The sequence below is a fragment of the Corapipo altera genome, unplaced genomic scaffold (genome assembly GCF_003945725.1).
Source record: "Corapipo altera isolate COAL_440 unplaced genomic scaffold, ASM394572v1 61411, whole genome shotgun sequence".
In the NCBI taxonomy this organism is placed as follows: Eukaryota; Metazoa; Chordata; class Aves; order Passeriformes; family Pipridae; genus Corapipo; species Corapipo altera.
In genome coordinates, this window is record NW_020884875.1 from 22,578,490 (window position 1) to 22,604,129 (window position 25,640).

The 25,640-nt window shown below is 39.0% G+C and overlaps 2 protein-coding genes across 5 annotated transcripts in view; one reads left to right on the plus strand and one right to left on the minus strand.

Moving 5' to 3' along the window:
• Window positions 1-8,004, minus strand: part of BNC2 (basonuclin 2) — a 332,087-nt gene extending 324,083 nt beyond the window's left edge. For 2 of the 4 annotated variants that reach the window (XM_027634393.1, XM_027634396.1), the window contains exon 1: window positions 7,472-7,563. In XM_027634393.1, coding sequence (XP_027490194.1) covers window positions 7,472-7,483 — 12 coding nt within the window. In that variant the 5' untranslated portion in view covers window positions 7,484-7,563. Of the gene's footprint in view, window positions 1-6,378; window positions 6,506-7,471; window positions 7,564-7,939 lie in introns of those variants that run through there. The other 2 variants (XM_027634395.1, XM_027634394.1) reach the window with 2 other exon arrangements.
• Window positions 7,191-25,640, plus strand: part of CNTLN (centlein) — a 265,942-nt gene continuing 247,492 nt past the window's right edge. Inside the window, exon 1 of the mRNA XM_027634384.1 lies at window positions 7,191-7,371. Within this exon, the coding sequence (XP_027490185.1) occupies window positions 7,348-7,371 (24 nt within the window). The 5' untranslated portion in view covers window positions 7,191-7,347. The remainder of the gene's footprint in view (window positions 7,372-25,640) is intronic.

The window sequence follows — 25,640 nt, forward strand, 5'->3', positions numbered from 1 at the left end:
ACAAGTACCTTACAAGCAAGCCTTGGCAGCACTTAATGAAACTCCATCTCTTTGCCATTTTAAGTGAAATTCCTTCACAACTGTTTGTCTTTGCAATAACTCCTACAAAGCTCATTAGTGCCAGCCTTGGTTTATCCCCCATGTTGTGCATTTATCCCTGGGATGCATTATCAACATGTGGCACATGTCCCTGACATGCACAGAAGAGTTGCACTCCAGGATAGCAGCATGCGTGACAATAGTGTTGACTCTTACTCCTTTATGGTTGCTGGGATGTAACCGAGAAATCTAATAACTGTGACAGTGGGCCTTTAGGTTTCTCCTTGCCTTTCCAGACAGTGAAGCTGCACAGACACTAATGAAAGGTTAAATGAATAGGAATAGCTGACAAGAGGTACAATAAAGAAGGGACTTGGTAATCCACAGACACTGAGCAGAGATCCTTGGCTCAAGCAGAGAAAGGACAGCACATCGTCAAGTCACAATATTTAAAACAGCTTGCTATACACAGAGGCTTTTGTGTCTGGGTACATGTCTGGCTTTGGAAGAAAAAAAAGATACTGAAAAGAAATTTCAGCATGGGGCACTTCAGCAAATGTCAGGTCACAGAAAGGGAAAAATGTTTTCTGTTTGCTGTTACATCTCTGTAAAGAGCATTGACTAAGAACACAAATATAAGTTTCAAAATAACACATATTTTACAAATATGATAAAGATGCAACATTGATTCATTATGATTCCAGCTGACAGCATAACAGGTGTTGTACATACACCCAGCTTCATTTACACCTGATAACAGTTAATAATATGGTTTGTATACCCCTAAAACTTTCCCCACAGATGAAGATTTTCTAACAGGCCTATCTTCTACAGTTTTACACGCAGCAGAACAGTAGACCTAACCAATTGTAATATACTGCAAAAACATACCTAAACCTCCAGACAGTGCACCAGATCATGGTGACTTAAAAACTCTTTAGTGGTTAGCTTATGGCATTTTGATTTCTCTTGGCCTGTAACTTACAAATCAGCATTATGAACATTCTGGTTCTTATAATTAAAAAATAATTGCAATGCCCAACATGGTTTTAAAACTTATCTAGCTTTTCATAGTTTTCTACAAAAATGCAATTTAAGTACACAGTAAGTCATTAAAAAAAAAATTAAAGAGAAACTCTCTAAAGAACTCTCTAAAGGAACAAATCAGAAGCAAATCTGATTATTAAATGAATTTGTGTGGGTTATTTTTACATAAAATATTTCAAGAGACAAGTACTGAAACAGATGCTGCAGATGAAAAAAATTCTCTCTCAAAATCTTTGATTTACCTGGAATAAGAAAAAAAAATATTTACATATATAACTGGAGTATAAAATATACATATTTATAATACGTGGTGAGAGTATTATGAAAAGATTCTAAATGAGAGAACCTCTTCGAAAAAGTACATTAAATTACAGCAGAACTCCTGAATATACTAAGAGTCTAATAATCAACAAATAAAGCGTTTTACTAGCACGGTGTATAATGAGAGCTACTGTGCGAAAAATAAAGAAGACAAATTTGGTAGTTGATCTCATTGGATTATATAATTTTCTTAAATGGTAAATAAGTTTGTCCGAAGTAATACTTACAAAAGTTGCCATATAAATATTAAGCAACAATTATGATCAATGAATTTTTAGAACAAATATGCCAGAATTCAGGTGGGATGAAAACGAAAAAGAATACGAGGTTTAGACAGATGCTTTTTATTAAGTCATATTAAATGCTATTCCTCTAAATTAAGTACAAATTCCTGGCTAGATTAGGAAGTGACACACATTTCCAAAATGACATATATACTCTATCTGGTTTGTATTTTATGAGGAACCTTTTGTATTTCTAGATGTGCATATTTTTTTCCTAACACATACTAATAGTGGACATTAAATCAAATTAAATCATTAAATCAAAAGCTCTGTGCAAACCAGCAGACTGAAAGTCAGGGCTCTTCCATTAAACAATATCCAGCGAAGAAATTATAGTCACAGTATAGTGACAGTGTCCAAAGTGCAAAACGGAAAGGGACACTGCCAGAAACATCCACCTTTGAGACAAAAAAAAAAAAAAATTTGTTTTTTGTATAAAATCCAATGTTTTTGAAATGTAATTGCTTTGCTGTTGGTAATTTCTGTTTTGTTTGAAATTCACAAGATATTCAGTCAGCTGCAAATTCCACTGACATACACATATATGTAAAACAAAATAATTACATCTCAAAGTCTAATTTCTAGATCTTTGACCCTGAAAAAGTTAGGAATCAGCCCTCCCTTATTCAGAGTATTTTTCCCCTTTATTCTTGCCTATGGCATATCTAATAAAATCATGAAGCTCCCTCTAGCTCTGCAGAAGAGCTTAACTGACCAATGATCCTGTACAGTTCCTTTCCACTTTCAAAAGCAATACTGAGAGAGAGTGAGAGCAGTATTTCCCTTACATAATAAGTGTTCTTGTTTCCATGCAGCAGTGTTTTCAATTCTACAGCTTGAAAGGATATGGATAATATGTGAGAACATCTGCTATGAAATTCAGAAAATAAATACAGCTTATTATTCTTCAGCATACTAAAGACCCTCTTAATAATTTCCAACTTACACTGTATTTACCAAATTCTGGTTTGAAATCTTACATTGTTTGACAACCTAATCATGTACGTATTTAAACACACACACATACACACCTCCATTCCACCTTCCAATTACCAAGTGCGAAATCATGTAAAAAAGACTCACAGCTAATACCATGGTTCCATTTAGAGACCAGATCTTAAGTACAGAGTGTCTTAGTTAAAACCAATTTGTTTGTATGTGCTGGTTTTCCAGAAAACCAGTAATGCCAGTGGTAATTTGCTGACTGTATTTTCACCTACCATAATATTTACACATACCATTTGTAACGGCTTTTATTGTTTAATCTCCATTGCATTTCAGTATTGGATAGTATGGAATTACAGTTATTTAGCAGGCTGTAAATAATGGAGTTGGCATGTGCAATTGATATTTAAAATGTCTTACAACAACTGTAAAAGCCTCATTACAGACTAGCAAATCATTTCTAACAAGCAAGTTCAACTTACAAACACCAAAGCAAAACCGTAGTCTATGCTGCAAGCATGTTTGTTTTATTTAAGTGATACACATTTAATGAGGTGTGCAATGGACCATCCATACAAACTTTAAATAAGAAAGTGAAGTTCCAAAGTAATATGGCTATTGTGAAGCTTTTAAAAATAAAACTGAAATAATAAAAATAAAAGGAATTCTGAGTAACAACAGAAAGAATAGCTTACTTTCCCCTCCCCCCTTTATAAGCTAGTGTCCAATTTCTTCTTTTCTGAACAGCTGTATTATCCAACTTAAGTTGCTCTGCTAATTTCAGTCCCACAAGGACTAACTTGGAAGGCAAAAAAGTACTAGAAAAGATCAATTTGCTGGGAAAGATCAAATGAGAAAACTGTGGGGACAGCACCAGGTCAGAGTATGAAGAACTAAGCAGACCTGTTCTTCATTAACTTAAGCTCTCTTGGGATGTCACACACTACCTGTCCATGGGCTTATTGAACTGCCTAACCATCATCTCTGTACCATTCTTCTGGGCCCAAGTGAATCATATCCTGCTGCTGACAAGTTAGCAGGGGACTGCGGCTGCAACATAAAAGTAGTTTTCTTTCTTGTCTAAATCAGGCAGATTTTTGAAAAGAGGACACAGCACTGACTCGTGACATGGCAAGATGAAATGAGAGGTCTGGGCTGGTCTTCAAGCTGTGTAGATAAAAGTAATCAAATAACACTCCTGGAATGCAAATTGGCATTCTTGACTGCAGCAATTGCACAACCATGAAACATCTCTGACAGCAAGCAAGATTAGGACAAAATGTTATGTAAAGCACTGAACTCAAAAACTCACTAGAAAATTCAAACCGTAACACTCACATTTTAATATAGGAATAGTCATCTCTGATGGTTTTTTTTACTTTGTTTACTGTAATCACATACTCGTCTTTCCGAAATGCCTCAACAGTAAAAAGGTAATGTGACTAAAAGCATAGATCTACTTTTTTTCCCCCCTAAAATGCAACACAGTTGCATTTTTTACAAAATAATGTACCAAAGCAGGGTTTTTCAATTATGTGTGCAAGATGTGCGCTTAAGGAGCACTTTCAGAATCCCAACTCTTAAAAGGAGTTTCAAAATTTGCTCATAACAAATTAGTTTATAATTTACACTTACAATTTTCTGCATCTGGATCAGGTAAAAGTGAATCATTTGAAATATACAGTAAATTTTAAAATTCATTTGCTTCAGGAATTTAAACCAGAACATGCATAGAGCTAAATGGTTCATTAATACTGGGCAGCTTAAAATGAAACTACAGTGATACAGTGTATCAGACAGCTCAAATGCCCCATTAAATTTCAGATTAAAAATATCCTGCAATTTTAAGGGCAAGGAAAGTTCCACATACTTTTACAGGAACTTGGTATTCTTGTGCAGATCTGCTGATCAGGTTTATTAAATATTACTGTCTGAAATGAACTCAGTAATTAAACTGCGAACATTTGTACTCTGAAACTATGAAAAAAATGCTACCCCATTTTAAAATTCATCTAAGGAGATGGGTTATTATACAGAGGGGAAAATGGAAGATAATGAAAAATAAAAGCCCCCTTACAATACAAAATATTTCAATGACTGCTATATACAGCTAACGTACAGATTATGAAAAGAAATATGTAATATCCTGCTTTGATTTCATACTTAAAAATAGCTTCAAACCATTTTAACTGTCAGCTAGACACACACACAAAAAGACACTCATTGCCACTTTAATCCTGGGTACACCAGATTACTACATGATGTCTTTTGTGCATCAGTTTTACAACAGCTTGACTCTAGGGTAAATGGGAACCATCATAAATCGCATGCTGCTTTCAAACCCACTTTAATTTCTGTCAGCATTACTGAAACCACAGTCCTGGGCACATGCTGCTTTTTCCCCCTCCCCCCCCCTTTTTTTTCCTTGTTGCCTACATTTGACAGTTGCATCTCCTACACTCCAATTGTGGCTTTGATCACTGAAACAAGACATGTCATGTTAGGGAGAGAAGGCAAAAACACAAACGCTCCATCGCAAAGTCCCTTCATTCACACAGACATACAATCTACCTATAGTTTGAGTGCTGTGTATACATATATGTAGGTATGCAGGCATAAACATATACATATGTAAGTATACACGGATATACATAGACACACACGTGTGTGTGTGTGTGTGTGTGTGTGTGTGTGTGTGCATATGTATGCGTGTATTCAAGGCATACAAGACAAGTCTGTAACATCCCTGGAGTGCGATGACAAAAGCTGACTGAAAGCAGAGCGGTAGTCAAACAGTGACTGGAAATATACTACTTCATTGAATATGGGCTGGTCACTGTTCATCACTAAGTAAGGTTGATCCACGTGTTAATGCTAACAGTTACCATTCTGCAACGTTAAGTGCAGTCTTAAACGAGCTTGTCCTTCGCAGCTGCTAACCTATCCTCACATCACGACCCAGAAAAACAGACTTCAGTAAAATGAGGTCCCCGGTCATTTCGATTTTTAATTTTTAAATTAAAAGGTCGTGAAAGCGCAAACCCTGCTTTGCAAACTTCCTGCTGTAAAGGAGACGGGCGTTTGCACAGCACGTGAAATAAGAAGCAAAAACTTGTTCGAAGCTGGTTTGGGGGTCCCCCTTCCCTTTTACAGTCAGGGCATCGGCACAACTCTGTTCGGTTAGCAATCGCTGATTGGAGAAGTGCAAACTGCAAGCACATGCACAACAAAAAGAAAAGAGTTTCGGAGGGAAGGTGGATTTACACTCCTGTCTCCCTGCCGCAGACGTTGTTTCACACGCAAACACACAACTCCTCTCTCAAAGATTACCTTTAAATTGTGTGCAAACCTTACTCATTTCCTAGCAGAAGGTGGTGTCCAAAACAGATAGACCACCGTATATCCGATTCAACCACTCCACTCTCCCTCCGTCCATACTCACTTTTTTTACGCTAGCCCCTCATATTTAGTGAAGGCAAGGAGGCGGTAAAAAGCATATGGTCATCCCATTTCAATCCCCCAAACTCAAAGTTTAGAACAGCCTCTTGGGCATTTTTCCCCCAATCCACGCAGCACAGAGCTGATTTATTTATTCTCCTCCTTTGCCCGGCTGCTTGGTTATTTGAAGACTGAAACACACCGTTGGTGAGCAGGGTTGCTTGTGTTACTGCACAATTTATTAATCAAATCAAACCAAAGTAAAGGCTAGAATGAAAACGAAAGGCTGCTGGAAACTTCTTACCATCTCTGCATGCTGGTTGTCAAGTGCACCCCCTGTCTCTCGAACTCCTTTCAGCGGCAGTGCCTGCACCCTTCCTTTTGCCTCTGGGCTCTCAGCGCCTCACTCTCTCTCTTTTCCCCCCTCTCTTTCCGTCCCCCCCCTTCCCCCCCCCCCCCCCCCCCCCAGGTGATTTAAACTAAAATCGGAGATTTAAAAAAAAACAAAAATTACTTTCCCTCCCTCAAAACAAACAAATAAACAAACAAAACCCACCAAGCCCCCACCACCACCAAAATAAAAAAACCCCGGCAGCAGCAGTGAAAGTCTGTCTCTCCCCCCCGCCCTCTCTCTGACTCTTTCAAAACTTCAGCCCCCGAAGTTCAGCTCAAGCAGCAGGGAGAAAGAAAGAGAAAGAGCTTTCAGCGGAGAGCTGGAAATTATGGGAGGAGGGACCCAGGTTCGGGTCAGAGTCTCCACAGGTTGGTTTGTTGTTGTTGGGATCTTTGGCTGGGGAAGGGGAGGCGGCGGGGGAAGGCTTCGAGCGGGTCCGAGAGGGTAGTGCTGCTTCCTCCTAACTGTGCGCTCTCGGGCGAGGACGGTAGGCAGGGAGGCAGAGGGAAAGGGTAAGAGCAGTCGGGGCGTTGAAAAACTAACTCCATCTGCCTCCTCCCTCACCCGCAAACTTTCTATGCCGGGCGGGGGCCGCGGCAGAGACCGTCCGCGCCCAGCTGTCAAAAACACCCAGCGGCCGCCGCCAACTTCGTGGCGAGGGCGGCTGGCGAGGGCGGCTAGAGCGGGCTGCCGTTCCCTCTGCCCCCTTTCGCCTTCACGCTTCTCCGCCCGCCTGCCCCTCGCAGTGGCTGCGGTCCCTCCCGCTGCTTCTCCTCTTCCTTATCAGCTCCAGGCGCTGCTGGAGTGAGCGAGAGAGAAGGCGGCAAGGCGAAAGCAAGCTGGAGGGAGGGCTGAGAGGGGGCAGAAAGACGGCGCAAAATGGAGCGTAGCCCAAAGGAGGGGGTAAGGAGCCGGAGGGGGAGCGGGGAGAGCGTTAGAAAGGAAACGAAAAGTTAGGCAGAGGAAAAGTTTTCGCTCGTGGTGCCGGTTTCCCGCTTCCCACCCATTGCTCCATCAGCTCTCGGGACTCTGCTGCGGCGGCGGCGGCTGCTGCTCGGTGTGGAATCTGAGGAAATTTTTTGTTAAAGGGTGGGATTTTTTTTTTTTTTCGGGGGGGGGGGGGGGGTGGGGGGGGGGGAGGAGGTGAGCCGTCACGGTTGTACGTTCGCAGGGAACAGACAAGAGTCACATCTGTGTGTGACACGGAGCCAAACCGAGCGAAACCCTGCCCCGGCGGCGCCGTGGAAGCGCAGCCGCCGCGCCGGCCCTGGCTCGGCACAGCGCAAGCACACAGCGCCTGGCCCGCTCCCGCTGCCGCTCCCGCGGGGGGACGGGCGGGGCGGGCCCTCTGCGCCCTCCCGCGGCCGTAGGCGGGCCGGCCGGCGCGGCGCTGCCTGGGGCACCGCACGGCGCCCCGTCTCCGGACTGCTGGCCTTCTGTGCCCGCTTTCCCCTCTGAAACCTCTCCTTACCGATTCGAAGCGCGGTTCTTCCACCCGTGCCCCAATCGCGGCGTAGAGGGGCTGGCAGAGCCGACCTGCGTTGCACAGGATGCCTGGCCGAGGGAAGGTGGCAGGGAGCTGTCAGGCTTCACCTACGGCACCGGCAGCCCGGTCCGTCCGGCTCCTGCCCTGCCCGAGAAGGCGCCGAGGGTCACCAGCGCGGTCAAAGCCGGCTCCCCTCCTCAGGCGCCGTATAAACACGAGGTTTATGCACGAGGTTTGAACACGGCCGGACCGTTAAAAAGTGAACGTGAGGGGAACTTTTCAGGCACTGTGGAACAGAGACAGCAGATTTTGCTCCCTTTTGTTGTAGCTGTACACTTTGATGACCTAGCACTTAGAAAAATTGAGAGGAGATGGGAGGTAGCTGATTTGCACTCCTGATTTTTCCCGCATCTGCTATGGACTAAACCCATGGCAAACTCTTCCGGTAATGAACTGCATGTCCCTGTGAATTACCAACTTCCCAAGCTTGTTAATGATGCCTTAGGGTACCATATTTTGCCATCTTTGTTATTTGTGCGTTTACTATGGCTGTCAGAAGAGAGAAGGGTAAATGATCTACATTTCTAAATTATCTATATCTATGTAAAACTGGTTTTCATAAAAACTAATTTAATATTTCTCAGTGTTGTCTGTGTTTCTGTGGAAAATTCATCGTTTTCTGGTTATTCATCAGATACCTTCATTAGACATAATATGTATCAGCTTATGGACAGGATTTGCAGTGTCCACACTTCATCAGGATTAGTTTTGATCCTTGAGAGCGTGTTTCAGGCTCTAGACAACGATTCAAGAGGATTTTGCATTTGTCAGGATTTTGATTTTTTTTTCTACAAGTACCTTAACCAATGAAGATTTTGAGTAATTTATTGTCATTCTAAAAAAAAAATCACAAGATTAATTAAGCCATGATTTTATGCATTTTCTGTCAAAAGGGAGAGATAAGAAAAACCTTGGTAATTATTTCAGAGTCACATTTTATCGTACATAAAAACGTATTTACCCTTTTGAAACTGGAAAGGGCCAAGAAGTTGCCAAAAAATTATGTTCACACAGCCCCCTCGTGGTCAAAGCCTTCAGAGCCTCACATCCACCTCTGCTCACACGAAGCAGGGAAGGGTCCTGCCAGCTTGTTGTAGATTAAAAATAAAGTGCTGCATGCAATCTTGGCTCGCAAAAGGTATGGTCACCTGCTAGAGTGAAGATATGCCATCCCCATAATCTTTACTAATCTTTACTGTGCACTTTCACAGAAGCGAATCAAAGGTTTTAAATGGTTACAGCTTTGTGAAATGAAAGGCTTATAGCAGGTAGACAGCCATTGACCTGAATTTGAAGCCAGCTTTCCTTACAACACTGGAAAAGTGTTTGGGTTTTTTTTAACGGGGGCTAGGCATTTGAAGGATGTATTTCTGTATGCACTAAACAAGTAGATTACAGTCATAGTAACTTATATCACACAATAAAAATTTCTATCTAAGCTCTGATTTGTCATTTCAAAGACCCTGTAAGTATAGCACAATCATTAATAGATTACAGTTACATTATTTTTAAAGAATCTTAAATGATTTTATATGGAAACTAATAATGCCACATGGAGCTACTCCTTTGTTATCTTGCTTGATATTTGATTCAGCATTTTTAAACCTCTCTTTTTTTTTTTTCTTCCACCTGTCAATAAGCCCATGGCTTTTGTATTGACAATATATTACAGCCTCTTGAAAGCTGATGAGGAGATAAAATAGCTGGAGGCAAGTTGGCTGTTGGGAGTTCTGAGTCTTGAGTTGACAGTATGGGATTACAGGATAAACATTGTGGAGTAAAACATTTCTGCTTAAAGGATCATTAGCAAAAAAACTAACTGGTGGCATTTGAATATATAACATCATTAGACTTCAGATTGAACAAGCTCTAAGCACTTATTTTCCAAAATTTTGCATCTTTCAGAATCATGTTTTCAGTGACATATGCAATAGTGTTTTAAATTTCTATGGAGTTCTCGCTTTCAAATTTATCTACTGTGTGGTATATTCTGAGATAAAATTAACAAGATAGGATTGTTATTAAAATACAATACCATACACATGCACAGTGACTTTTGTTTCTTTATAGTGCTGTAGTGACTGTGAAATCAGCACGTCATTGATGTTGCAGGAAATGACAACATATCTTTACTTGTAGTTCAATGAACACTGAAAAGACAGCATACAGACTCATGATGTGCCATAGGACTATCTTTTGACTTCTCAAAATGTGTACTTATCTTAAATTTTGGTTATCATATGTAAGGTTTCAGAGAGTAACAATAAAACCTAACCTTTTCCTTGCTTCTTAGACTAATGATATTGTTCATAAAGAAGGCAGCATCTAATAATTTCAGCCTTGTGTCTATAAATAGGAATATCTGTAAAGCAAGTACTTTCTCACTGTAGATTTCCTTCAAAACCAACTATAACCACCATAAAGAATTAATAGTACTCTCTGGTTTGAGATTCATTAGTGTAACAAAGTTAGACAGTAAAATAGTTTTCTTCTGTTTTTTGTTTGTTTTATTTTCCAGACTGGAACACCAAGACGTTGCAAGTTAGAGTCAGAGTAGTAACTGTAACTTGAGAAGAATGGAAGCATAATTCATCTAAATTGTGTTATCTCCAGAATGTGGTATTTCTCTGCTATCTTGATATTCCTTCTCACAGAGGGAATTTCTGGTTCACTTGTATCTTTTGCCCATTTTGCAAACCTGGTGATGCAGTCCAGAGGATGTGCCCAACAGAGCAGAGGTGAGACATAGTGCACCAGAGGCCTGAGAGGGGCTATAGCAAGATACCAAACTGAAATCCTCCATATTCTGATGGGTGGCAAGGTAAGAAAAAAACACTAGTTCTAGAGAATGGCATAGTTGAAATGTTAATGAAAAAACAGTTTGCCAATGGAAAGAATCTCCAATAGAGAAATTATTCCCAGTCCTTAATATGAAACTGTTGTCATAATCCACAATTTGTACAGGGGCAAAGAATCCAATCCAAAAGTAACCATCAAAATTTTAGACCAATACCATCATGAAGTCATAATCAGGTTATTCATTTTATTTAGGAATATGGCTGTAGCATCAATATACATACTGAATGTTTGTATTTAGTTGCTATTCCAACTATTCTAAGTATTCTAAGTATTAGTTACAATATTCTAAGTATTAGTTACAATAGCGAGCTTATAGCATGACTTATAGCATGACTTACAATAGATAGGCTCCTACTTCCTATTAGAGACTCTTCCTTTTTTTTCTTTTTAATTTTTCCTCTGTTTAGACATTTTTATTTGAGTTTTTTGCTAGTTAGTCTATCAGATACTGAAATTTTGGGAGAACTTCAGCCATTGTCAAGAACCTAATTAGAAGAGAATATCTGAGTATTTGTTATAAAAAAAGGTCTAATGATTTCTCTGGCAAACTATAATTTCCTGACAGAGTTTGAAGTTTGATCTGATGTAGACAGAGTATCAAAGATGCTGTTTCTAAAGAAGTTCACCTAAACTTAGCTATGAACCACCAGAACCTGAGACAAGAAGTGGAAAACTAGGGACCAACTGAAAACATTTTGTTTAAAAGTCAGTTGCTCAGGTTCACACAGGAGCTTAGGTACAGGGGTGGAATCTAACTCTCCAGGGTGGAGTTTAACTGCTTCATCTGCTTTAATTGTGGTTCTGTCTTTCTGTCTCATTCATCAAACATCTTTCAGCCTTAAATTAGGAAAGTATTAGGAAAGAAGCTTCATTCATTATACAAGGCAATCCTTTTTGTTTAGGGAATATTATCCATTCTGTGTACTTGATACAGACAGATCTTGCAGGGGGAAAACAGTACATGATCACATTGAAAGGCTGAATTAATGTTGCATAGACACTCATAACATTTCCTAACTTCTGAACATACAACTTTCTAACTCCTGCTAACAATTGACAAAATTCAGTATTAAGTTCATGAAACAATGTCGAATAATAATACTGATAGATAGGTGTTCTGAGTCAAAAAGTATCTTTGTCATTGAAGAAGTGAAATAAGAACAGCTAATTATTTCCTTTGCCTCTTGCACTAAAATATTGCAGGTGATTTGAAGTCCAGCACTTAAATGTTGCTAGGTCCTCCCAGTCATAATGGGTATTTTTGGAGATGAAAAAAGGTTGTCAGCAGCATGTCCATCTTTTTTTCTTTTTGTACCATATCCTCTGTACCCAATCTTTTCTAACATTTTTTGAGGTTTCTGTCACACAGTTTGATTTATCCTAAACTTTCCCAAATGCATTAGCAGATGTTCTTAAAGACAAATGTACTTCCAGTACTTTATGAACTCAGCTGAAAGAATATATATGAAAAGCAATAGATATAGATGTTACTTTGTAGTTCTACAACAGTTTTTGTAAGGGACACGACAAGGTTTTAAACGGGAGCAAAGAAACAAAACTGTTCAACCGACTTTAGAGATGGATGGAATATAGTGCAATAAGTTTCAGCAACTTGCTTAAAGTAGTAAAGAAAGAAAAATACATGTTTTCGATTTATTTGCAGTTTTATTATCATTCTTTCTCCAATAAGAATACATATGTTTACATTCAAGAGCTCTCTAAATTGAAGTTTCTTCTTTCTCTGTTGTCACTTCCAATCTTTGTCCATCAAGATTGTTTTCTATAACTTAGTAATTGCTAGTCAGAGACCACACATAGTGTTCTATATGCATTCTGGAATACGTTTCAGCTTATCTCATATAACACTTGAGGGTATTTTTCCCAAGTGAATCTCAATGTTTTTCAGTTCTCTTAGTGTTTTACCATTTGTTTTCCTTATTACTCCAGTCAAAAGTGATTCCCTTGGAGAGTTAGTTGTAAGCACAACTTTTTTCTTATCCAGTTTAACTGCTTTAGTCTTGAACTTTAATTGTTGATGAGATTTTACTTCTTTTATCTTGGTATCTTACAATGAGCATTTAACTTGATCTCATAAATTGGTTTTAACAAATAAAATGCCCCAGTCACAGCTAATAGTGATTGGTGGTTCAGTATCTTAAAAATGTCAAATGTAAATTGGCAGCGCAAGTCACAAAATCTTTCATGTCCAGGCTCGAGAGATTACTGCTAAGACTTCCCTACTTTTAGAAAAATTATTTTTTCTGCTATTCACACCTTGCTTAAATGGAGGCTTAAAAGGGATGTGGTAACCTAACCTGAGTACAGTACAGAACATAAAAGCAGGCTTTAAATAATGTGGCATATAAAGATTACTCATGCATCACAACTTCTTTATTCCTTTTTATTTTTTTTAATAATTGCTTTAAAAAATAAAATACTAATTGACCTTCTTGTCAAGAGAAAGAAAAGAAGGCAGAAGAATTGACAGCTTGATACTTGCCTTTCTGCAAAAGACCAGCTTTTGGATTTGGACCTCTCTTAGCTATGGATTCAACTATTCAACTACTAGCAGATACTTAATAGGTCTTGTTTGAGCTTGAGCTTGATTGTAAGCCTGACATCCAAAGATCTAGTTAGAATACCAGGTACTCTTGCTGGTCTTTAGTATAAAACTTTGTTGAGGAGATCTACTAGACTTCCTGTATTCGTTCATTTTGGACAGGTAAAATTGCAAAAAGAAGGTGTAGACTTTGCTACTGGCATTGCTACTTATACCTTAAGTCTGAGGACACAGGAGAAAATAGAAAATTAAAATATCATTTACAAAACCTGGTTTCCTTCTTAATGTACTTTTTCATCCACTGGATCATAAGCCAAATACTGTTTGCAATTGATAGTGCTATCCGGATAGAACTCTGAATTTCCTTTCTGTTCTTTGGCTGCCCCACAAGTTTGATTTTACGTCCAAAGGGTTGGTCTTTGAGCTTTCACCAGTCTCTCAAAGTTTGTGGCCCCACCAGCATGTATGTGTATATATGTGTGTGTGTGTGAATACAGGTATATGTGTATATATATGTGTGTGTGTATACACATATAAATGTATATATGTGTGTATATATATATATATGAAATTAATAAAATGAATTTATTCCATGCGTGTATCTATGGAAAAGTAGAATAAGGGAAATAGTGAACAGTTGGCTAAATGGTTCTTTTTAAAACCTCAAAATGTTTTAGAGTCAATTCAAAATGTAAATGTGGGTCTTTCAGAATTGGTAAATTCTAGTTTGAATTTCAATTACACAGGGCAGGAGAGTCTTTTGGTATATTTGTTGTCAAGGATGACAAAAACCTTTCTACTGTGAAAGTCCATTTAGACTTTTGTCATTCACCCTATAGGTACTATTAATGAATATCTCTGTTCAGATATTAACAGAGGTATATACCTGAATATACATAGAGCTAGACGTGAGGAGGACAGGGCAATGCCTCTAATGAAGAATCAAAGGAAGTTACGATTTGAAGGACTGCAAGAAGCTCTTCTTTGTGAAATACTCCGACAGAAAGAGGGGCTGTTCATAGAATATGACATTGAATCTGTAGCAGCTGAGATTTTCTTTGTCAAATTATGTTGTATATGCTGAACATTTTCATTTTACTCTATTTCTGAGTTCTTGGTGTTTCTGAAAGGTTTTCATTTGCATGTATTCTCTACCCTATGGCTTTTGCGAACAAATACATTGTGTACATGCAAAAGTCATTTTATGTTTGATACACATAAATAAAAAAAGTTGTTGATACTCTGTTTGGCTTTGTGATCTAGACAGCATGAATTTTAAATTTTAAGCAGCTCTACAACCTATCCCAATCAAAGGTGGCAACATTGTTTCACAGATCACTCTGATGAGGTCAAGTTTCTTTTGCCTGACCTGTTACTGCCAATTAATGGGTATTGCACTGATAGCAGACTAAATACATTGCTACTAAAGAAGAACTTCCACAAGCTGTGAGATAAGAGCTATAACAACTGTTACAAAATCAGCAGTTATGTGAGATCTTCAGTTCAGTGACATGACTAGCAAATAAAATATTTAAATTTAAAATATGAGCTTTACTATTCTGTAGTCTATAACTGAATAATCGCAGAATTAGCTGAATCTTCAGATAGTCTAGCAGATAGTCTTATGGGTTTGATAGTGTGGAAAGTCCATGAATCCAGTCTTTATTGTCAGTGCCTCCCCTAACATTGTTGCTATTCCCTGTTTCAGGCTTTAATAATAAAGGATAGCTCAGGGTTTCAACGTGGTTTCTTTTTTTTTTTTTCTTTCTCCCTAGAAGTTTAAAGAATGGTTGAAACATACATAAAGGGATGCTGCCTCTAAGTACTCTTCTAAATAATTTCAGATATTTCTCTTAAAAGACAAAAAGTATTTCCTTGTAACTTCTTCAGCTTCTTTTGTGTTCTTATTTCTTTTACAAACTGGCCGCGTGCACACACACACACACACACAAGCATTTCTTAGTGCTTTGTAAGAGATGTTAATTGAATTTAAATAATTGCTTTAAAATTGAAGATAAAATAAATTCTATATTTGAAAGGAAATATGATCTTTAATTGAAGTGCCGCATTTATGCAGAGGAAAGACAGAAACATCTGGTTCTTCATGTATAGTTTTGGGAGGCATTTAGTCAGGAAATCTGCCGTAGAAGCATACCAATGGATACATTTTTCCAGAAACTAGAGGAAAATGCTATTCATCAGTAGTGCAACTAGCTCAGAGTCTCATTTTGTAGGAGAGGGGCATCAAAAGAAATACATAATGATCTACTTCTAGCTCTAATAATACTTCACTCTCTATTTGCCTTATTCAAAATGATCTTACCTCTAGCCTTCAAGATATTTTACGGTATTATTATAAAGGCTAGACCAATAATGTAGGTTCTAAATTTATTTACTTATACCGGGAAAAGTAAATCTATCCATATAAAATAGCTACATGTTACTGGTATCATACCTTTTAGATGAAAAGCTGGTATTGTGATGGTGAACAGCAGATACAAACCACCCAGCATCATCACTGCATATGACAAGCATACATTACTTCATTTTGAACTGTACTTCATTCTGATCTGTGCAGTCTGTATGACACCTTGAATTTATGGAATTGCAGAGTTCTGGATCTGGATCAAGTCTCAGGACTTCTAAGAGAAGATTAGTATATGTGGAACATCTCTATGAGATGTTGTTTTAGAGTTTTCTAAAAAATCCCACTATAACCTCCATAACTGGCCTTTATTAGCCTCCAGTACTTCACTGCCTTTAATGTTAGATTTTCCTAATAGCTAAAAAAATATTTTTTCCTATAAATAAACTGATTCCTACTTGTCCTGTCCTAGACAGATTTCACAGCAGACTTCTGAATACTGGAAGACCTTTCTCCTGTTCTTTTTAGGCTTCCACTTCCCCATAGACCCAACAGTGCCTTTGCCTTCAAGCATTTCTCATGGGTTGTATTTCTGAAAATTATTAGCACTCTTAATGCTTTTTCCTGAGTACTACTCAACTTACCTTAAATACCAGCAAGTTCACTAGTCTGATTTGCAAATAGTTCTCTAGCTTAAGCTTTATGTGATCCATAGATAATAGAGTAATTACCTAGTGTATTTGATGTACAATATTCTTGGTAATGCAGCTGAAAATGGCATTTACCTTTTAATATCATACTGATCTAGTCAGCTTATGTTCCACTCTAACTGGATATCCCCATCCGTATTACTGTGATACACAATAATCCAAGATGCTTAGACTTTTTTTTTTTATTATTTTTACCTTACTCTGTGTTGTTCTTTGCCAGCAACTTTTAAACGAACCCTTCTTAGCTACTCTCAGTTTATCAAGACGATGTAAAATATGCTTTACTCTGTCACCAAAGTTGTTACTAGAATTATGATCAACCTTCTAATTGTCAAAATTCCTCTGTTCCATGCCATGTGTTTCAAGACACAGCTGAGCCAAGTAGTCATGACTGCTGATCAAAGATTATCAGCTCACTTACAAAAACAGTACAAATGTTATCAAATGGGAGAGAAGCTAAACTAATATATGCTTTTACATGACTCTTGAAACCTATTGTAGATAGTTTGTTACTTTTGTTCAGCTTGTATCCTGAAAATCATATTAATTCAGGTTTAACTACAACCTTGCCACTAGAGTTATTGACAAACCTGTGAAGACTTGTGCATTGTTCTCTGAAACTACCTTATAAGACCTATATAGGATTACAATTTTTGAGGATGCTAAGGTCTCTTTGGCTTAACATAGAGCTATACATTCATTTAGTATTACTAGAAACACTTAAATGTTAGTAAAAATTAAATTAGATTTCCCATAATGAATATTCTCAAGTTTGAAAAATTTATTTGAAATTTCTTGGTATTTCATGCATGGCCTCCTTCTTTGTAAAATCACCCTAATGGCAACAGCTCTACATTTTCCTGCTGTGCATCTTCAGAGAGTCTAGGATGAAAGCTGTTATACAGATATGAACATATCTGTTTGGTGAAGTAAGCAAAAGCAGGGAACCAAATTGAAGTCTTTTGCACTGTCTTGCAGACCACTAACTACAGTGAAGATATGTGGCTGGCTCAGAAACAACATGTGATAATTAAGTCATATCCAGACTTCTTAAATCATGGTATGCTCAGGAATCAATAATTTTAGGACTGAGGGCAGGATGATTGCTTTGTGTTCCTGTAAATGTTTCAAGATACTAATTGTGATTACAGTATGAAATTAGAGATCTATCCAGTGTGATATTCAGTAAATGCATTTCATATGACAGACAAAATCAGAAATTTGTGAAAATTACAGGACTGTCTGTACAGAGTAGAAAAATACTTGTTTGAAGAAATGTGTTTATATAAGCAACAAGAATAAAAGTCAAGCAGAATCAGGCAGCTTTCAGGTAAAGGCTGCCCTACTATTCATGCACTTGCAAAGCTTACATGTATATTAGAAGAAATTAATTTGTCTCACACAAACAGTACTAGGCATCTGAATTTGACTTTTAAAAATTGCTCAGCATGTATTGGTTATAGTATCTTTTATTATTTCAGAGCCATAAGAATAAACGCTTTCAAGCCATGCAGGGAACGCAAACAGACTCCACACAAAAGGAAGCTTGGATCTGTAAAACAAACCTGTTAGGTAGGTCAAGAGTATTAAAGAAATTCATCTTATATTTTAGTGCAAAATATGGGCAGCAGGGCATACAGGAAATGTGCATACTTCATCCCCACTTGATAATTTGTTGTAGTGTTCATGTGTCTTGTGAACTTCCCTCAATCATTTGTCATTAAAATCAGTTCTGTTGGCAGTCTGATGGTGTACCAATGGAAGCCCCTTCAACCTAAGGCGACTGAAGGCCCACACTAAGACCTTAAACCATCTTGTCCGGGAGCTGCTTTATGCTGATGATGCCGCCCTTGTTGCCCACACAAAAGTAGCTCTGCAGCGTTTAACATCCTGCTTTGCAGAAGCTGCTGAGCTCTTTGGGCTGGAAGTCAGCTTAAAGAAGACAGAAGTTCTCTATCAACCTGCACTTCAGGAAGTCTTCCATCATCCCCACATCACCATTGCCAATCAGAGCTCAAATCAGTCCAGCAGTTTAATTACCTAGGCAGCCTCATCTCCTCGGATGGTAAGATTGACGGAGAGATAGACAACAGGTTAGCAAAGGCATACAGTGCTTTTGGAAAACTTCATAAAAGAGTTTGGCGAAATAAACACTTGAACAAAAGTACAAAGATCAGTGTTTACAGAGCCATAGTGCTGTCTACTCTCATGTGGATCTGAATCCTGGGTCATCTACCGCCACCACTTGCAACTCCTAGAACGCTTCCATCAACGCTGCCTCCGTACAATCCTAAACATCCACTGGTCAGATTATGTGACTAACACATCTGTTCTAGAACAAGCAGCAATCAGGAGTGTTGAGGCCATGTTGCTGAGAACACAGCTGCGTTGGGCAGGGCACGTCTCAAGGATGAAGGATCACCGCCTCCCTAAGATCTTGCTTTATGGTGAACTTGCCACTGGCTGCTGCAAGAGAGGAGCCTGGAAGAGAAGATACAAGGACTCCCTAAAACAACATCTCAGCCTTGGCCATATTGATCAGCATCACTGGTCTACTCTGGCCTCCAATCAGGAGGTCTGGAGACACACCATCTATAACGCTGCTGATGCTTTTGAGAAAGCACGCAGGATCACTCTGGAGGAGAAGAGACAATGCAGAAAGAATCGTGCCCTGCAGAATATACCACGTAAGGAGTCTCTGCTGTGCCTTTTGCAACTGGACATGCCTGTCTCGTATTGGCCTTTTTAGCCACCAGCACACTTGTAACAAACGTGGGTAGAGCCCTCCTCAAATCTTCGTTTGCGAAGCCTAGCCATGAATGGCAGTCAGGTTTCTGTGCTGAGAGCTAGGAAGCAAAATATTTATTATTAAAGAGATATACAGCTGCTGCTACTGATCCTGAAAAGTTTATTTTGGACACCCTAGATTATGACTTTCTTCTCTTTTTTCCCACTTTTGGGTAAAAGCTTGGGTGTGTGCTTGAAAAAACAGGTCTGCAATGAGCATAGGGAATGCCTATTTGTTATCGATTCTGTCTGCTGTTTAGGCTGTGTAGTTTATTTGAGATAAACAGCAAGACTGAAAACAACATTATTGTTGTTGCTGTTGTTACTTTAGACAGCTATGTGTATTTTTTTTGATTTTCACAAACATAAGACTCTTTAATGTAAGGCACCACAATCAAATTCAGACCATGTCAATATCTATACTTTAAAAGAAATTGCAGACATTTACTATGTATTTTAGCTATCTTGTTTTTTGTGGTATATTAAACTAAATTCTGTCTTTGGTTTCCCTTAATAACATTGATAGAAGGTCAAATAAGTGGAAATAGATAATATTCAAAATTTTGTTGATTGCATGAAGTGAACAAAAGTAACTGCTTGCAATTCTCTTAGAAGGAACTAGTAACTATTTTTCAAACACTTCAGGGAAGTTCATGTTGGTATTGTCTGATAATGCAGTTTACACTAAGTAGATCAACCACAAAAAGTAGTTGATCAACAATCAAAATTATACAAAAAGTACATTGATGTTTAATTATAAGCAAACAGTTTAAAGAACACCTGTGAACATGAATCATTCAACCATCAATAGTTAGTGACACTGCTGCACTTCTAGATGATTTATATGACTCGGCACTTAGTTTCATCCTACTGCAGAATTTCTTTGTTGAGTGTGTGAAATTGCTCAGAATTGCTTGTCCCAATGTATTTTGTCTTCAATATGGATCTAATGCTTCTGAGTTATTTAACTATGTACTTCCTTTCCATGATCTAGTTTTGTCATTTTCTCATGTTTTCTTTGGCTTCTGCTTCTCCAGTTACCATAGATGGCTGTATTCTCAAATTCCCTCCACTTCTGCTATATTAGGTGGTATAATCTCCAAAGACTAATAACTGAGTACAACTTCTCTTTTAACCCTCACGCCACGTATCTTTCACTCTCTCCCCTTCTATCTGGAGATACAATTTCTTCCCTGAATTAAAAATAAGGAAGATGGAGTATTTAGATGAAAGAAAATTGACATGGAAATATATGAATTACTACACTTTTTTTGCAAGTAAAATAATTTATATAACATGTGACATTATTAAATATACTTCTCACTTTGGAGTGCCATTTATTAGTAACAAGCATGTATTCTGAATCAAAGATGCTATCAATGTCTATTATAAATTTCTTGTATCAACAAAAGTACTTCTCGAGATTGCACTTATTTTAACATATTAAAAAATACTTTATTCACAACTAGTGGTACATACGAAATCTGCAAATATTAGAAGCAGTTACTCTAGAGGAGGAATGTCTCAAGGGGCACCCCCAGGGATTCTTGAGAAAATTGGGTTCAATTTTTATTTCCTTTTTATTCTTTTTGCATGGCCTAAGCCAATTTACAGTCTCTTCGTAGTTCAGTTCCTCTGGTATAAAATGGGTATTACAAGAAGTTTCCAACTTACAGGAGTAGACAGATGTACACTCAGCTAAAATTTTGAGATTAGGACAGTGGTCGTTAAATTGGCTCACGGGTCACAGAGGCTAATAGTGAGGGAACGCCAGACTGGTGACCTGTAACTAGTGGGGTTCCACAGGGCTCCATCCTACACCCTGTACTCTTCAACAGCTTCATAAATTACTTGGACACAGGACTAGAAGGGATACTAAGCAAGTTTGCAGATGACGCAAAACTAGGAGGAGCTGTTGACTCCCTCGAAGACAGGGAGGTCCTGCAGAGAGACCTCAGCAAATCAGAGGACTGAGCAATCACCAACCAATCAGGCCAACAATGGGAAAGTGCTGGATTCTGCACCTGGGATGAGGCAACCCTGGATGTTCATACAGACTGAGGAATAAGATGCTGGAAAGCAGTGCCATGGAAAGGGACCTGGGGATCCTGGTTGATGGCAAGTTGAATATGATTTAGCAGTACCCTGGCAGCCAGGAGGGCCAGTGGTGTCCTGGGGGGCATCAGGCACAGTATCACCAGCCGGTCGAGGGAGGGGATTGTCCCGCTCTGCTCTGACCTGGGGTGACCTCACCTTGAATACTGTGTGCTGTTTGGGCCAGTGCAATATAAGAAAGATGTTAAGCTGTTAAAGAGTGTCCAAAGGAGGGCAACCAAGATGGTGAAGGGCCTTGAGGGGAAGCCGTATGAGGAGTGGCTGAGGTCTCTTGGTGTGCTCAGCCTGGAGGAGAGTGAGGGGAGACCTCATTGCAGTCACAACTTCCTAATGAGGGGAAGAGGAGGGGCAGGCACTGATCTCTTCTCTGTGCTGACCAGTGACAGGATCCAAAGGAATGGACTGAAGTTGTGTCGGGGAAGGATTAGGGTGGGTATTAGAAAAAGGTTCTTCACCCAGAGGATGGGTTGGGCACTGCAACAGGCTCCCCAGGGAAGTGGTCACAGCACCAAGCCTGACAGACTTCAAGAAGCATTTGTACAATGCTTTCAGGCACATGGTGTGATTCTTGGGGATGGTCCTGTGCAGGGCCAGGAGTTCGCCTTGGTGATCCTTGTGGGTCCCTTGCAACTCAGTATATTCTGTGATTCAGTGAAATACATTCCACTGGAATATTGCAGCTTTTAACAAAAAGAAAAATTTTTCATCTGTACAGGATGTCAAGCTTTCTTGAGATTGTGGAATTCTGTGCAAATCTTACCAATTTCTGCTTTAAATACAAAGTGCATTTGTTGCATCTCCTGTAGGGCATGATAAATTTTTATACAGTTGTAGAAATATTCCAAAACACACTAGTGTACACTCTTCTGACGTTAGGAAGAGCACAATAGTTGAGAGTTATAAATTACATAGCTGAGACACTGCTGAGATACAATTGTGAGAAGAGTAAGGAAAAAACTCACTGTACAGAATCTATTTAACATCTTGTAGCAAAGACAGATTAATGGAGATTAAGATGCAAGGCAAACTAATCATGTGTGTGAAGTTCTCTGTTAAATGAAAGGGAAAAAGTTTAACATGTAGAACATAAAAAGAAGTATAGGAGCTTGCAAATGAAGTAAACAGCAATACATAACAGAGAAGGATGCTGAGTCTCTGTCACCTATTCCTACTTTACTTTTTTGTCATTTTTCCAAGTAAAAAGTTGTATTTAGTCACTGCTCCTAGTATAGTAAATTAATACTTTTTCACAATGCAATTTACACATTTTCTTTCCTGATTTGAGGCATTTATCCAGCTGTCTTTTTACAGGGTTTTTTTTACTGTATTTCTTATTTTTCACTGTGATCTCATTTGCCTACCCTCAAACATCTTTTTTTTCATTTGCTTCCAAGCCGATCTTTGATGTTTTTATATTTCATTTTCACTCAGTTCTGTATGTTGAAGAAATATTTCCCTTAAGGTTTTAACACTACCAAGAATTATACTAAACACAACATCATGGCCAGTCTTCGCAGACGAAGATTTGGGAAAGGTCTTTACCCTTCGAGCCTGCGCAGTGGATTTTTTAGGTGAAACACAGTGTGCGCTGAGCTGAGCCCACCCTTTAATCCTAAGGTTCATCTGCTGGGGCCAAGCGAGCTTGGACAGCGGTAGTGAGGTCCTCAGGATGTAGGTTTGTTTAGAGTGACCTTCTCTTAGATGGATGGCCTTACAGGGCTGATGAGCTCCATCTGCCCGGGGGAGTTCCCTGACTGGGAATCAAACCCGGGCCACGGCAGTGAGAGCGCCACATCCTAACCACTAGACCACCAGGAGTGGTCTACTAGGGAAAAGCAATCAAGTTATTTTACATTGGAGAACTAGCATGCACAATGCTATGAGTTGCATCATGTAGTAAAATAAAATGCTGTGGTAATGGTCATGACGTCTAAGATAGACTTCATTTTCTGTTTGGGAGCTTTTCTTTCCTCCCTAAAAGAATGCTCAAAAAAACCCCATTAAAATGCAACGAGCAAATCATGTGCCTTTCTAACATCTGGGGGCAAAGAAGGCTCCTGATCAATTTACTACTTACTCTAGGTCTGTTTATTTTATATTACTTCAGAATATGACCAGCCATGAAAAGGCAATCAACACTTTGCAGCAACTGAAGGATTTTAATAAAGCTTTTGCATAATTACTAGAACAACCTCCTTCCTTCATGGAAGTCAGTCATCCATACAGTACTCAAGGAAGGTGCCAGCTACCTAGTGGACTGTACTGATTCACCAAGGTGGGTAAAGCATTTGGGTATAAAGGTGTTCAGCCTCAGGGAGGGGAAAATCTGCAGATTACAGGTGATTAGAAAAAGTAAATCTGAAGCAAATAAAGTGACAAATCTAAAAGGGGATGAAGAAGAGAAAAGGGGCCCAGCAGGAAGATGGCAGCTATTGTCACATGGCAAGGATAGAATCACAGAGAAGACATTGAGAGGCATTTAGTTAACTGCTGAGGGACTGATACTGATATGTTAGGGTCAGTTATAGGGTCACTGATTGTGGAAAATATTCAAAGGAAAATCCATGTTTCACCATGTAATGCACAGTGTATCAGAGAAGAACAAGCTCATACCGGCAGAAATCAAGAGTCAGAGAGTATTCAGCTTCAGAGGGAACACTAGATGATAGGTACAGAAGCCCATGGGATGTATTCTGTATTCTTTCATACTACCTATGTAGGACATGAGTTGAAAGTACTCCTTATTTTATCACAGGTCATTCCATCTCTTCTGAAGTTGGAAAGTATGATGCTAATTGAAGAGATAATTTACTCTACTAGAAACCTGTCAAATGTCAATGCAACATTCTAAGACACAAAGCTGCAAAGACATAAACTGTCAGGCTTTTGCTACTCAAAATAGTGCTGATTCTACTGTTCAGGAAGTAGATTCCTATGGACTACTATGTCCTTGGCTGAAAAACCTAGTCTTGATAAACCTCTGACCCCCTGGTTAATCTTTGTCTCCCCTTTCTTCCCCTGCCCTGAAAATACTGTATAAATTATACACCTGCAGGTTGATCAATCTCTAGTCAGAATAAGTGGTAATAAAATGGAAATAAGGGGTTTTCTTGGGTATTCACTAAAGGTTTTCAGGGAGTGGTGAAAAGTTCTGCCTGTGAACATCTGTAGCTCTGTCCAACAGCTTAGTTACTCCATAGTTGCTGTATCCTGCATATCTTTCCACACTTTCCAGCAATATTGCACTCATTTTTTATTCCAAAAGTGAAGGTATATCAATATAGAAGAGGAGATTCTTCATTTTTGCTGAAGAAAAGCAAGTTTAGTGAAAGTCTTACTAACCTGTCATGGGCAAAATGATATTCAAGCACCTTATATGGGAGGAGGAGAAGACAAGGAAAACAACGGTGATGACAGAAAAAGCATGTTTAGCAGAACTGTATGACTGACACAGGGCCAAGTGCAAAAAACATATAGTTGTGTTGAAGAAAAGGCCAGAGAGTAAAATGTCTTTTGTTCCTGTGAGGGTTTTATTTGTTTCTTCTTGATACTGGCTAAGAAAGGTGAATAAAGAAAGAGCAAGGTAATTGCTTTTGATGCTTAGAGTCTTAAGGCTTTTTGATTTTTCTAATTTTTATAAGTTTTATAAGTAGTGATGTAGAAAATGTAGGATTTAGAAGCAGCAGCATTTATTCCCTTACCCTTAGCACGGTAGACACACATTCCCCAACCCTCTCACCCCATTTCCCCCTATCAGTTCTAAATTCCATTAGAATGTTTAGTCTCTCTCCAAGGTAGGTCCTCTTCTGTTTGAGAACATCTAATCCACAGCCTGAAATGCAGGGTACAGTCAAGAACTGGGTGACCATGTGCCCTTTGTGCTCCAAGGAAGATGAAGATGATGAAGTAAAGACCCCAGACCCAATTCCCAAGAGGCAGGCAGGGGGTGGATCGGGGCAAAAGCCAGGGGTGGAAAAACCTGGGATTGGACTGACAGTATTATAAATTGTAACACCTAAGACAGAGAAGGCAACCAAGCGCGCATCTTGTAACCTCTGTGCCTGAGAGGCACTATTAAATCCTTTTTTTTACCTTAACTCCATACTAAGTTACCTTGGAGTTTTTTTTTTTCTCCCTGAGTGTTCTTCGGGCAACACTTTCCAGAAGGAATGGAGAACAGGAAGGGTACATCTTTGGATATAAGTACAAGACCATATAGCATAATAGCTT